Consider the following 14,850-nt stretch of genomic DNA (forward strand, 5'->3'; position numbering starts at 1 on the left):
TCATGAATTAGGCTTATTTCTCCTCACCAGATTGACCTGGACTCAAAATTCTTTCATAATATTAATCTCTAGAATCAGATGCATCATTAACCCCCCCCCCCCCCCGGGTCTTATGCCCTAAAAATGTTTACTTTTCCCACAATTTCATAGAAAAGCCAAACGTCCACAGCTTCAACTCATTTTGCCTATCTGACCATTTTGTTATTGTATAACCACCATACGGCTATCATTAGGTGGATACTATTAACAGTGCACATTTTCAGATCTATACTCTTTTAAGAAGGCCCTTAATTCTCTTGTGAAGTGTGCGCTTGGAGTTTTCTTGATGTGTGCTTATCAATCGACATTTTCACCATGGGAATGAGGCTTCCTGCAGTTCCGGAATGTCAGTGGCTCAATGGGATAATGCCTTGTACTGGTGATCATTATGTTGAGTGTTCGAATCCTGATTACAGCATTAAGAACAAGCTGAACATGACATTCCGTCATTGCCACTCATTTAAGAAACACAACATTGAACAGCACCTGAAATTCATTAGGCAATCAACATTCCGGCTCATTAGTTTCCAAGAATCTGACTGCCAAGACACAGTATGGCATTAAGGGGAACTTCTTTGTTAACCATTTTTAATTCATAATGAACTCTGTCATATTAATATTTCTTCCGTTAGTGTTCTTGAAAACAAATGTTTAATTTCCCCCTGAATTCCAGATTTTTCATCTATTTGCTTTTAAGAAAGCCCTTAATACATTTGAGAAATGTTTGCTTGGAGTTTTCTGGATGTTATGTGCTTATCAATAGACATGTTCACCACGTGAATGAGGCTACATTTCAGGTTTGTCAGTGGCTCAATGGAATAATGCCTTGTACTGGTGATCCTAAATTTGAGAGTTTGAGTCCTGATTAGACAATTATGAACAAGCTGAACATGTAATTCGGCCATTGCTCTGCAGCCCAGTCACCTGTAAGCCGAGGCACAGTATGGCATTAAGGGGAACATCAACATCTTTCCTTCATAATTATATGTCATCTTTATATATCTTCCATTAGTGTATTCTTGACTTTTCATTTTGCTCGGACCCCGTTAATCCCCGCTTGCAGTTATATTTATTATTATTAATATGATTAATAATATTAAACATAAACTGCAGAACAACAGCAGAATAACTCAGTGGAGATGCAACACTATCTTGTTATATCAGCACGTCATTTAACACCAATTCACTATCATTATACTATCATTAGACCAATCATATAGCTGTTGAAAAAACAAAATAGTCCTTTTTGAATCTATAATATGGTGACTTTGCCATGACCAGCTTCTCCGACCAGAAGGTTTTGAAGCCATTAAATATCATGAAGTGATTCATTAATCGGGAAATATTGACATGTTCCCACTGATGCCACCATCCACTTACTGATGTCTTCTGTTGTTTTCTCATTTAGGATCTGCTGCTGTCGAGTGCCAACAAAAAATCAAGTCTCATTTGAAGAAGAAGCTCTGGTGTGTGTTTGAGGGAATCGCTGAAGCAGGACATTCAACACCTCTGAACGACTTCTACACAGATATCTTTATCACAGAGAGAGGCAGTGGAGAGGTCAACAAGGAACATGAGGTCAGAATGATTGAAACAGCTTCCAGAAAACCAGTCAAGGAGGAAACACCAATCAAATGTGGAGACATCTTTAAACCCTTACCTGGACAAGATAAACCAATAAGGACAATTTTGACAACAGGAATGGCCGGCATTGGTAAAACCATCTTAACACACAAGTTCTCTCTGGACTGGGCTGAAGGCAAAGCAAACCGTGACATACACTTCACGTTTCTCTTCACTTTCAGAGTGCTGAATTTACTAAAAGGGAAAGAGTTTAGCTTGGTAGAACTTCTTCATCACTTCTTTATTGAGACCAAAGAAGCAGACATCTGCAGATACGATCGGTTCCAAGTTGTCTTCATCTTGGATGGACTGGATGAGTGTCGACTTCCTCTGGACTTCGAGAACAACCAGATCTGCACTGATGTCACAGAGTCCACCTCGTTGGACGTGCTGCTGACAAACCTCATCAGGGGCGACCTGCTTCCCTCTGCACGCATCTGGATAACCACACGCCCTGCGGCAGCAGATCAGATCCCTGCTAAGTGTGTTGACATGGTGACAGAGATCAGAGGGTTCACCGACCCACAGAAGGAGGAGTACTTTAAGAAGAGATTCAAAGACGAGACACTAGCAAGCACAATCATCTCCCACGTCAAGAAATCACGAAGCCTCTACATCATGTGTCATATCCCAGTCTTCTGTTGGATCACTGCTACAGTTCTGGAGGACTTCTTCAAAACATCCCAGATAGGAGAAGAAACGCCCAAGACTGTGACTCAGATGTACAGCCACTTCCTGAGGGTTCAGTCCATACAGGGGGACAGGAAGTATCGTTGGATAGCTGAAACAGATCCACACTTGAGTTCACAGAGCAGGCAGATCATTGTTTTACTGGGAAAACTGGCTTTTAACCAGCTGGAGAGTGGCAACCTGATCTTCTACGAGGCAGACCTGGCAGAGTGTAAACATTTTTTCAACGAAGCCTCAGTGTACTCAGGGCTGTGCACCCAGATCTTTAAAGCAGAGTATGGGCTGTACCAAGGTGACAAGGTGTTCTGCTTTGTCCATTTGAGCATCCAGGAGTTTCTGGCTGCCCTTTATGTATTTTGGTCCTTCATCCACACTGGGGTAAATCTACTCTCAGAAGAACAACCAACCTATGGTGAAGATAAACTCCTCCTCCTCTACAAGAGTGCTGTGGACAAGGCCTTACAGAGTGAGAACGGACACCTGGACTTGTTCCTCCGCTTCCTCCTGGGCCTCTCTCTGGAGACCAATCAGATTGTCCTACGAGATCTGCTGGGAAAGACACAAAGTAGATCACTGATCACTCAGTTTAAACAAGGTCTGCTGGGACAGTCAAGAACACAGACCAACAAGAATACTGTGGCTTACATCAAGGAGAAGATAGATGGAGATCTCTCTCCAGAGAGAAGCATCAATCTGTTCCACTGTCTGAATGAGCTGAACGAGCGTTCTCTAGTGGAGGAGATCCAACAGTCCCTGACATCAGGAAGTCTCTCCACAGTATCTCTCTCTCCTGCTCAGTGGTCAGCTCTGGTCTTTATATTACTGTCATCAGAAGAGAAGCTGGATGTGTTTGACCTGAAGAAATACAACGCTTCAGAGGAGGGTCTTCTGAGGCTGCTGCCAGTGATCAAAGCCTCCAAAAGATCTCTGTAAGTTAACTAATAACATAGATCACAATACACGCAACACAATATACAATATATATATATATAATATACAATAGTAGAATTTAAAAGATATGATAACCTAGAAAACCTCTTACCTTACTACCTTATAACAAGTATCTCAATATACACAACGTTATATTGTGTAACCAGGTGTATGGAAATAAGGAAAGCCAAGAAATAATATTGTTGTAATATTGTTTATTAATAGTTGAATACAGCTGTATTTAAATATGTAGCTATATGTATTAATAAGTAATTATTAATATGAAGGATACATTGATAAATATAAGTTTATTATTAATAAAAGGCAGCCCACTATTTTAACATAACCTTTTTCAGTAGTTTGGTTATATGTACGCTTTGGGTTTAACCAATATGATGGGATGACACAGAGACTTCAGGGTCATGTGGGGGAAGGGTGAGAGAGGGAAGGGACAAAGGAGGAGAGTACTTTATTCTCTGTAGAGATCGCCCAGCTAAATGATTTTTAAACATTTACTTATTAGTTGTAACCAGTGGCAGTGCCAAAGAAATATGAGTTATTTCTAGATGGTTTATAGCAGGGCCTGATACATTTTGACGCTACAAATAATACTACACACTACAATATGATATGAATCAACCAATCAAATCAAGCAACAAGCAGCAACAGTCATCATCAGTCACGCAAATGAAAAATATGATTTCATAGTTCAGTTTTGTTACATATAAGTCAGTTCGATGTCTTCATAAAATAATAAAAATATATATATTATCATATTACTGTGGTGATCACGGCCGTGGTCGCCAAGTGCCGCATCGGATCCTTGGAGGGTCGGCGGCACCGAGGCAGTCGTGGTTGTGGGCGACAGGATGTGTGTTTCAGGTGTGTGTGGTGTGTTTACATAAAGTCTCTCTCAGGGTCGTGCGGAGCATGGGCCACCAGAGTTGCAAACTCTTATAACTTTGGCTCCCGTCAAAGTTCAAAACATCTCTGTAGATGTACTTTAACATTATTACAATACAATTAATCAAATACATGCTACTAGATTAAAGTAATAAAAAAAAACGATTTAAGTCAAATAAATCTACAAAATTAGTCTCAAACACTACAAAAAACTTCAATATTATACATTTTAAAGCCAATATTGAATAAACATAAGGATCTTATGTATTGACTAGTATATATTAGTTAAATTCATAAAACATCTCTAATTAACGATTTCAACATAAGTCCATTCGTAAAATATCTACGTTACTGTAATCACCGTTCTTAATGCGTTTATTGTGTGTGCAGCCTGAATGGCTGTGAGCTGTCAGAGAGATGCTGCGAAGCTCTGGCCTCAGTTCTCAGCTCCAACTCCTCTAGTCTGAGAGAGCTGGACCTGAGTACCAATGATCTGCAGGATTCAGGAGTGAAGCTGCTCTCTGCTGGACTGGGGAGTCCACACTGTACACTGGAAACTCTCAGGTCAGTTCTACTCAATGGTCAAACTGCTACACCACAAGTTTCATATCAGAGGACATTGAAGAGAAAGTTAACAGGTCTAAATAAATAAGTAAATGTTGTCGGGGCTCAAGACAAATTATATACTGACTAGTATCTTTTTAATTTGGTGGCACTCATATGTGCATCCCTTTATTAGACATGAAAATGTCCTTGGTCACCTACCATCCTTCTGTGTCCATTCATGTGAACAGATTCACTCACTTTTAAGGTGTCATTTCCTGAGAAACTGTTTAATCTTGTTCCTTTTGAAATAAGATAGGTCACTCAGGGTTGCATATGCATGCTGAACGTGAAAATGACCTTCTACCTCGATTGCTTGCATTACCAAATGAAAGAAAATAGACGCATAAACAAGCAAATTAGAAAAGCCTCACCAATTGACGTCAGTTGGTGAATTAGAATTCATGTCCTCGCCCTCCTTGGCTTGCAACGGCCCACAGGAAGACAGCATCGTTTTTGCGGCCAGGTGACACAGAGCCCATCTCGGCAGGTAGGAGGTAACAGCAAGGTGCTTACATTGCGGAACAAGTTTGTGCCTGTGCTATTGGTGTCGATAACAAATCAACGTTGCATCTCTTGGCCAAGAAAAAAGAGTCTCTCTGTGTCTCTCTGTCTCTCTCTCCTTCTCCCTCTCTCTGTGTTTCTCTCTCCGTGTCTCTCTCTCCTTCTCCCTCTCTCTTTTTCTCTCTCTCCAACTCTCTCTCTTTCCTTCCCTCTTTCTCCCTCTCTCTCTCGGTCTCTCTCTCTCTCTCTGTCTCACTCTGTCTCTCTCTGTCTCTCTCTCCAACTCTCTCTCTCTGTCTCTCTCTCTCTGAGTCTCTCTGGAAGTTTAATTGGTTTTATTACTGTGATGGACAGTGATGTTAGCCAATCAGAGGCAAGTTTGCATGTCATGAAAGTAGCAGAGTAAGAGCCAGAATCATGTCGTTCCTCCCCGCCCACCTCCTCCACCACACTAGAACAGCGGGAAACAGAGAATTGTTTTCACCAAATCCGACTCACAGGGCATTCATTGCTACTAGTTACCACCACAAAATTAATGAAAAAAGGATGCAATGACACCTTTAAATAAGTTAAAGTTAATGTTTTGAATGCAGAGGGGGAAGTGCTTAATTTGAGCCGGAACACGCCGGATCATGTTCCGGGACCTCCTTTGTCAAGATGAACAATTAATCGCCTGAATGAAAAAAAATCACTAACTGTTTGTGTAGTGTTCAAAGTTGTTATCTGTCTAGTTAGTCTTTATTCCCCATTGAAGTTCCACACAAATCTTGTGTTTGCATATTCGTTTTGAGGTGAATTTTCAGGGTAAGACAGAGGGGGGAGAGGGGGGAGAGGGGTGAGGGACAGAGGGGGGAGAGGGGTGAGGGACAGAGGGGGGAGAGGGGTGAGGGACAGAGGGGGGAGAGGGGTGAGGGTGGAGAGGGGGGAGAGGGGGGAGGGACAGAGGGGGAGAGGGACACAGGGAGGAGAGGGGGGAGAGGGGTGAGGGACAGAGGGGGGAGAGGGGTGAGGGACAGAGGGGGGAGAGGGACAGAGGGGGAGAGGGGTGAGGGACGGAGGGGGGAGAGGGGTGAGGGACAGAGGGGGGAGAGGGACAGAGGGGGAGAGGGACAGAGGGGGGAGAGGGGGGAGAGGGGTGAGGGACAGAGGGGGGAGAGGGGGGAGGGACAGAGGGGGGTGAGGGACAGAGGGGGGAGAGGGGGGAGAGGGGTGAGGGAGAGAGGGGGGAGAGGGGGGAGAGGGGTGAGGGACGGAGGGGGGAGAGGGGTGAGGGACAGAGGGGAGAGGGACAGAGGGGGGAGGGGGAGAGGGACAGAGGGGGGAGAGGGACAGAGGGGGGAGGGGGACAGAGGGGGGAGGGGGAGAGGGACAGAGGGGGGAGAGGGACAGAGGGGGGAGGGGGACAGAGGGGGGAGAGGGACAGAGGGGGGAGAGGGGTGAGGGACAGAGGGGGGAGAGGGGGGAGAGGGGTGAGGGACAGAGTGGGGAGAGGGGTGAGGGACAGAGGGGGGAGAGGGACAGAGGGGGGAGAGGGGTGAGGGACAGAGGGGGGAGAGGGGGGAGGGACAGAGGGGGGAGAGGGACAGAGGGGGGAGGGGGACAGAGGGGGGAGGGGGAGAGGGACAGAGGGGGGAGAGGGACAGAGGGGGGAGGGGGACAGAGGGGGGAGAGGGACAGAGGGGGGAGAGGGGTGAGGGACAGAGGGGGGAGAGGGGGGAGGGACAGAGGGGGGAGAGGGACAGAGCCCCCCTCTGTCCCTCTCCCCCCTCACCCCTCTCCCCCCCTCTGTCCCTCTCCCCCCCCCTCTGTCCCTCCCCCCTCTCCCCCCTCTGTCCCTCTCCCCCCTCTGTCCCTCACCCCTCTCCCCACTCTGTCCCTCACCCCTCTCCCCCCTCTGTCCCTCTCCCCAGCAATTAATATTCAAGAATGAATAATAATTGCTTATTAATAATTAAATACAGCTGTATTTAAATATGTTGCTATAATTTACGGTTAAGGTTACATGCATAAATATACGTTCATTATTAATAAAAGGTAACCCACTTTTTTAAAACCATTGAACCTTTGTTCAGTACGTTTGGTAATATGGTCGCTGTTTGGGTTTATAGGATGGGTTGATGCAGAGACTTCAGGGTCAGCTGGCGGAAGGGTGAGAGGTCACGAGTGAGCGGGAAAAAGGAGAGAGAGGGAAGAGACTAAGGAGGAGAGTACTTTATTCTCTGTAGAGATCGCCCAGCAAATGATATTTAAACATTTACTTATTAGTTGTAGCCAGTAGCGGCGCCAAAGAAATAGAATTGCGGGAGCTACCGGGGGCTAGATTGTCTATAGCAGGGGCTGATACGCTTTGACGCAACAAATAATACTACACACTACAATATGGTACGAATCAACCAATCAAATCACACAACAAGCAGCGACGGTCATCATCACTTACGCAAATGAAAAATATGATTTCATAGTTTAGTTTTGTAACATATATGTCAGTCCGATGGGACTTGCAGAGTTTGGGCCATGAGAGTTGCAAACTCTCTCAACTTGGGCTCCCGTCTGGTCGTTCCCGTGCTGCTCGCCACATTATTATTAAAAATAATAATTTGACTGGGGTCTTTGGGAGGGGGTCTTGGAGGGGGCTCAGCCTTATTCAGGGGGAGCTTAAGCCCCCACTAGCCCACCCCCTTTTGCCCCCGCTGGTTGTAGCCCTAATATACAGAACATCTCTGTAGGTGTACTATGACATGTATTACAATACAATACATAATACTACAATCCAAAGTAAAATTAATATATAAAACGAGGGTAAAACACTATAAAATTCTTATATTTAAAATATTATACATTTTACAACCAATATTGAGAAAACATAAGGATCTAATTTATGGACTAGTATATATTAATAAAATATCTCTAATTAAAGATTTCAACATAAGTCCTGCATTATGTTAAAAGTAAGCGATCTACGTTACTTTAATCACAGTTCTTAACGTGTTCTGTTTATTGTGTGTAGGCTGAATGGCTGTCATCTGTCTGAGAGATGCTGTGCAGCTCTGGCCTCAGTTCTCAGCTCCAACTCCTCTAGTCTGAGAGAGCTGGACCTGAGTACCAATGATCTGCAGGATTCAGGAGTGAAGCTGCTCTCTGCTGGACTGGGGAGTCCACATTGTGCACTGGAAAGTCTCAGGTCAGTTTCCCTCAATGGTCAAACAGTTACAGCAAAATTTCCACATCAGAGGATGTTGAACAGATTTACCTCCAGAAAGTTAACAGGTTGAAATTAATGAATAGATGATGTCGTCTCAGGGCTCGAGACACATTTTCTACTGGCTACTATCTTTATAATTTGGTGTTACCCTAACATATGTGGACCCTTTTATTAGACGTGAAAATTTCCTTGGTCACCTACCATCCATCTGTGTACATTCATGTGAACAGATTCACTCACTTTAAATAAGTTTAAAGGAATACTTCGCCGATACAGAACCGGCGTTCTATCATTATAAAATTGCTATTATAATTATAATTAGATTGCTGTGCAAAAAAAGCACATCATTCACTGTGGACGGTTTTAGTTTACTCCTCTGCTCCTGAATAACATCTCCAGCATCAGAGAAGTCTCGCTCGCAATCGCAAAACCCGCAACCTGCACCCATGTCCAACACAGTACCTACATTATTTTTCCCCTGTTTCATTGAAATTATGTTGTTCAGCCGTCGGATGCCCTGTTCCGTGCAGGACTCTGGCCGAGATTACCCCCACTAGGAGTCTTTACTTGTTGTGGAAGTACCAGAGACAACTGAGAACCCGAAGCAGTCTTTAATTCATAATATCATCCAGAGGCGCACAAAGCTTTTGGCCGTGATATTATATATTGTATTATATTATATAGATATCTATATATTATATTATTTAGATATTGAGCTCCGGGAGTCCGCAAACGGCAACAATCACTTCTCCTCCATGCTGCTGTTCACGCTGGACTGCAGGGAGTGAACGTTGATTGGCTGTCATGTTACGTCCGTCAGGGAGTGACCGCTGATTGGCATTGTGGGAGTTGTCATTGTCACTCTCTGCCTTTTCTCGGTCACGGAGAAATTTATGTTACTATTCGACTACATATATGACCCACTTTCAATACAGATTCATGTCTCCACCGGTCAAGTATTCCTTTAAGTTCATGTTTAGAATGCATAGGGGGCAGTGCTTAATTTGACACCTCCTGTGTCTCTATGAAGAATGAATCGCCTAATTGAAAAAATATCTATTACTGTTTGTGTAGTGCTCAATGCTGTTATCCGTCTAGTTAGTCTTTATTCCCCATTGAAGTTCCACACAAATCTTGCGTTAGAATTTTCGTTTTGAGGTAAAATGGGGGGAGAGAGGGGGGAGAGAGGGGGGAGAGGGGCAGAGGGAGGGGGGAGAGACAGAGGGGGGAGTTGGGAGAAGGACAGAGGGGGGAGAGAGACAGAGGGGGGAGAGGGACAGAAGGACAGAGGGGAGGGGGAGACAGAGGGGGGAGTTGGGAGAGGGACAGAGGGGGGAGAGAGACAGAGGGGGGAGAGGGACAGAAGGACAGAGGGGAGGGGGAGACAGAGGGGGGAGTTGGGAGAAGGACAGAGGGGGGAGAGAGACAGAGGGGGGAGAGGGACAGAGGGGGGAGTTGGGAGAGGGACAGAGAGGGACAGAGGGGGTGAGGGAGGGAGGGACGAAGGGGGGAGAGGGACAGAGGGGGAGAGGGAGGGAGGGACGAAGGGGGGAGAGGGACAGAGGGGGGAGAGGGACAGAGGGGGAGAGGGAGGGAGGGACGAAGGGGGGAGAGGAACAGAGAGGGGGAGAGGGACAGAGGGGGGAGGGACAATTTGTACTGTTATCTCTGAGTAACAGCTACTTCTACTTATGCATATGGACCATCCTTTACACTTTTTCTATCCTAGGTATTGTGGGCTCATGGTTTTGTTTAGGTGGGATATGTATGTATACATGTGTTGTGTTGTGTTGTGTGTATGTATGCTGGCTGCTGGAACAAAAAATTTCTCTGCTGAGATAAATAAAGTATATCTTATAATAAACTTAATGATGTATTGACTAGTATATATTAATAAAACATCTCTAATTAAATATTTCAACAGAAGTCCTACATTATGTTAAAAGTAAAATATACTTTACCTTACTTTATTCACGGTTCTTGACGTGTTCTGTTTATTGTGTGTGTAGGCTGAATGGCTGTCATCTGTCAAAGAGATGCTGTGAAGCTCTGGCCTCAGTTCTCAGCTCCAACTCCTCTAGTCTGAGAGAGCTGGACCTGAGTACCAATGATCTGCAGGATTCAGGAGTGAAGCTGATCTCTGCTGGACTGGGGAGTCCACACTGTACACTGGAAACTCTCAGGTCAGTTTCACTCAATGGTCACAAGTAATACATCAGAGGACATTGAACAGATTTACTTCCAGAAAGATAACAGGTCTTAACAAATAAGTAGAATATGTCCTCTCAGGGCTCAAGACACATTTTCTACAGGTGCCAATTACTTTGTAATTTGGTGGCAACCTAACAAATGTGGTCGCAGCCCTTTATTAGAAGTGAGAATGTCCTTGGTTATGTACCATCCATCTGTGTCCATTCATGTGAACAGATTCACTCACTCACGCCAGTGCCTCGACATCTTTCATCACCAACCAACTCTTCATCCTCCTCCTCCTCCTCAATTAAATACCTAGTAATAATAACCGGCTGCTGATTGGATATTATACTCCAATTAGGATTCATCTTCTTCTCTGGGTCATCCTGAATAGTGCATTTCTTCACATGCTCGTGAATAGCGCTAGTGCTGCGGTGACATTTCAATGAAACTTTGTACAAAGTACAAACCAATGTTTTAGTTTTCTGCTCAAAGTAGAGTGTCTTTATGGGAAGTCAAGTGGGTCGGGTTTCCCAATAGAGAGATCACACCGGCGCCACAATACAGCTGTGCTATAACTCAGCATTGAACTATACCTTGGCAGTCTGGTATAATAATACCTTTATTTTAAAACCTGTCCCGTTCATCGCATGTTCCCACAATTGTACAAACTGAAAGGAAAAGAATCAAATAAGAAGCAATTCTATCAAAGGAAAAATGACAAGATGCCTAATTTATTTTTTAACAAGAACTTAAACATGATGGAACAGTGCATCTGCAGATAGATCTAGGCCTGAACAAGACGCATGAATAATAAACCTCCTCCTCAAAAAGAAAATCTAATTCAAGCCAAGAACATGCATCAAATTTAAATGAACTGAGAGTATGTATATATTTTTTTACACTGATGTGAAGGATGGGCCTGCTTTTTTGAACTTAATAAGTTCATTCGTGGGCTGATGCCGCACACGGCGACATCAAGATTTTCCTCCACGCTGCTCAGCTGATATCTCCTACTTGTTTTTCAAGTAGGCCTATGCCAGGGACGAGAATTTCTTTTCACACATATATATCGACCCAAAGGGTGTAAGAATGTCCATAGCCGCCGCAGACAATGCGGGGTAGTCCTGCGCAATTGAAAGCCAAAATTCATCCCCCCCGAAATGTGGCTAATAGCCCACTATTTTTGTTCCGTATTATTATCAGGCCCCCAGGAGCAGTGGAAACTTCCGTAATCCACCAGTGCTGCTCAGCAAGCCTGGTATTGCAGCTGTTTAAGCGGGATGTGGACGGGTCCCTCGATTCAAGAAGCCCAGATGTAGATATCTCCGTTCACTCCAATACAAGTGGGGAACAGGAACGTGTGTCCGCAAAAAATGTCTGGATATCAATCAAAGGCTCATAATTATCTTTATACCTTGTACTAATAAAATGTAAGTTTTCTCTTTTCAAAACGCCACCTCAAGCGTTTTATTAGTCGTTTTATTTTATTATTTTTTTTGCAGGAGGGGGGGGGCAGCTTAAAGGAGTCGTATTGAAACAAATGTTGTTTCGGCCCGGCATCCAAGAGGGCTCAGTGAACAGCGCCGTTAAGTTCTCGTGACCGAGGTTTTTCCTTTTACTTGACATGAATGGATTTTTTAATCCGCTGTCCTTTCTTTAATAGGTCAATGATTATTGTCAAGCGGGAATTGTTTTGAGTTTGCTTAGTGGGAGCGACGCAATACATTGTTTCTGTTGGTTTATTTATTTATCTTTTTAAATCATCTCGCCCCCGGACATTTTTAACGACCCCCCGAAAACTTTGCGCGACCCCCACTTTGAGAACCACTGATCTAGTGTATGCCTATCTCTCCATATATCTATAACTCCTTGTTGCTTCATTTGTATGTTCATGCACTTGGAGATATGTGTCCTAGCTTTTCCCCCGCAAATCAAGATCCCATCCATTTCCGCAGCTGTGACATCAAATAGCTCCTCAAAGAATGTCTTTTCGTTGTCCGGTGGCGTGTACACATTAATCAATGGAACCATTTGTCCTTCCATTTTTCCCTTAACCACCACATACCTTCCTTCCCTGTCACATATTTCTTTGTTTGTTTCAAAGTTTTTAATTAGTGTGGGCACCCCTCTCCTATAAGACTGCTTAAATTAGCTGTAAGACGCATTGTTGTACCCATATCTTTCAAATTTTTCATGTTCTTGTAATGACAGGTGTTTTTGTAAAAAATAACCTGCACCTCCTCCTTTCCAAATTTTGTTAACACTTTCTCCCTTTTTATCGGATTGTCCACACCATTAACATTTAATGACACCATTCTAATACCCCTATGTTGCATAATAATTTATCTTGAAACATTCTTCTGTTCTCCACATGTCACATAACCCAATATGTAAAATAACAACAACTGCTGAACTATTTTTTTTTTTAACAATCAGAACATGAACTTCCAAGCCATTCGGGGTTTAAAATATGTCCCCCTGTCCTCTGTTGGTAGGTGAGAGGTAGAGCCTTTCCAAGTGAGAGGGTTCCCCTTAGTGGCGGAGATCTCCTCAGGCGTTGATCTCCCGAGCTCACTTTTAGAGTCCAACATCTAAATTCCAGTCATGTCAATACAGTAGATGATTTGTGTCACAAACGCCTTGGCTCGATGGCGTTGAACATAGGGAGACAGACACCGTCGGGTAACGTTAGTTACAATAATCTATATTTATTAACAGGTATTTCCATGAATCAATAGAAAAGGTAACGTAAAGAGTCATGCACATCGGCAAGACATGTGTAATGCATAATGCAAAAAGGCATTGCGATCCGCTGCCCTCAAACCGCGTCTAGCCAGAGCCGATCAGAGAGAGCCGGGCAATGAGGCCACAGGACACCGGCTATATCCCCGGCAGCCATAAACAAGGATGGCTCCAATTCCCTCATTAACACAGGAACACTCTAGCTCCCCCTGCAGGTCAAAGTGAACAGTACAAGACACAATCAAACAATATGCAACAATATCCCTAGTGCTCAAGAGCACCCTACAGGGAAAGGGAGGAGGAGGCCTGGCGCTCAAGGCACGGAAAAGCCAGGGTGTCACATGAAACACAGGTTTTAAAGCTTATGATATCTAGTACTCATTATCTAAATTGCTAGAGATTTAGAATTCTTTATTCAAATATATGAAAAAGGATATAGAATAACATTGTTAATTGTGTACCCAATGAAGAAACAAACTCATTAAAGCTCTTCATTATGAACTAATAAATAAGGAAAGCCAAGGATTAATACTTGTTAATTGATAGTTAAGTCCAGCTATATTGTAACAGCTGTAAGCAGTGGTGTAGTGGTGCTGGGAGAAGTGGGGCTACTCTAAATGTCTTAAAGCGCCCTGTGTTATAAACAGGGACATTAAGACTACTCTTGCATGTTTAGTGCACCCATAAATGGGCCAGTAATGTTGGCACATTGTCACTTAACTTCTGCTGCTTGGCCAGGATTGACTTTGCATCAGTACTGGCCCACAGACTATAGGGGGAGACCACTACATTATTATGCATTCTGAGTGAACTATTCCTGATTCCTTAGTTGATCCACACATGAAAATTGGACAACTACTCTCACCGTGTAAGCAGTCTATCGGCCAGTCGTTTATTTAGTAAACGTCTCTTATAACAGATGATGTAGGCCAGAGTGCTACCATTAGAAAATTAACATTATTTGTCAACGGGGGTTTGCAAATATTACTGCAAGGTATTGTATGTTACTTATCTTAAATGTATTTTAAGTTTCACATTAATACATTTAAAATTCAAATAGATTAAGTTGTTGTGAGCACTGCTTCATACAGTAGGTCTGAACATCACTGACCGCTTTAATGAGTCACTTAAAACGTTAGAACGGAGAATGAATCACAGGAAGGCCTGGGCCCGTTCGCTGATCTTTCATTTGTTTTCTGACATTAAAATGTCGTCACCTTTTTGGGCCATCACCAGTTTGCACCCCTGATAATAATACTTTTGATCATGTTAGTGGTTTCCCTGATTGATCTATAATCTAGATGGTAGTACAATCTAACCGAGTTCTAGGTAAAGGTGATACTTTAATCAAGTGAAATATAAAGAAGCCAAAAGTCCTGTCGTTGTGTGGACCTCGCTCCACAGCGGAATAGAGACTA

The 14,850-nt window shown here is 43.7% G+C and overlaps 1 protein-coding gene across 2 annotated transcripts in view; it reads left to right on the forward strand.

Moving 5' to 3' along the window:
• Positions 1 to 14,850, forward strand: part of LOC307074784 (uncharacterized protein) — a 146,851-nt gene that overhangs the window by 58,058 nt on the left and 73,943 nt on the right. Inside the window, exons 20-21 of one of the 2 annotated variants that reach the window (XM_079735129.1) lie at positions 4,576 to 4,749; positions 10,504 to 10,677. In XM_079735129.1, coding sequence (XP_079591255.1) covers positions 4,576 to 4,749; positions 10,504 to 10,677 — 348 coding nt within the window. The remainder of the gene's footprint in view (positions 1 to 4,575; positions 4,750 to 10,503; positions 10,678 to 14,850) is intronic. The other variant, XM_079735130.1, reaches the window with a different exon arrangement.

The sequence above is a fragment of the Pollachius pollachius genome (genome assembly GCF_949987615.1).
Source record: "Pollachius pollachius genome assembly, chromosome: 4".
Taxonomy (NCBI): Eukaryota; Metazoa; Chordata; class Actinopteri; order Gadiformes; family Gadidae; genus Pollachius; species Pollachius pollachius.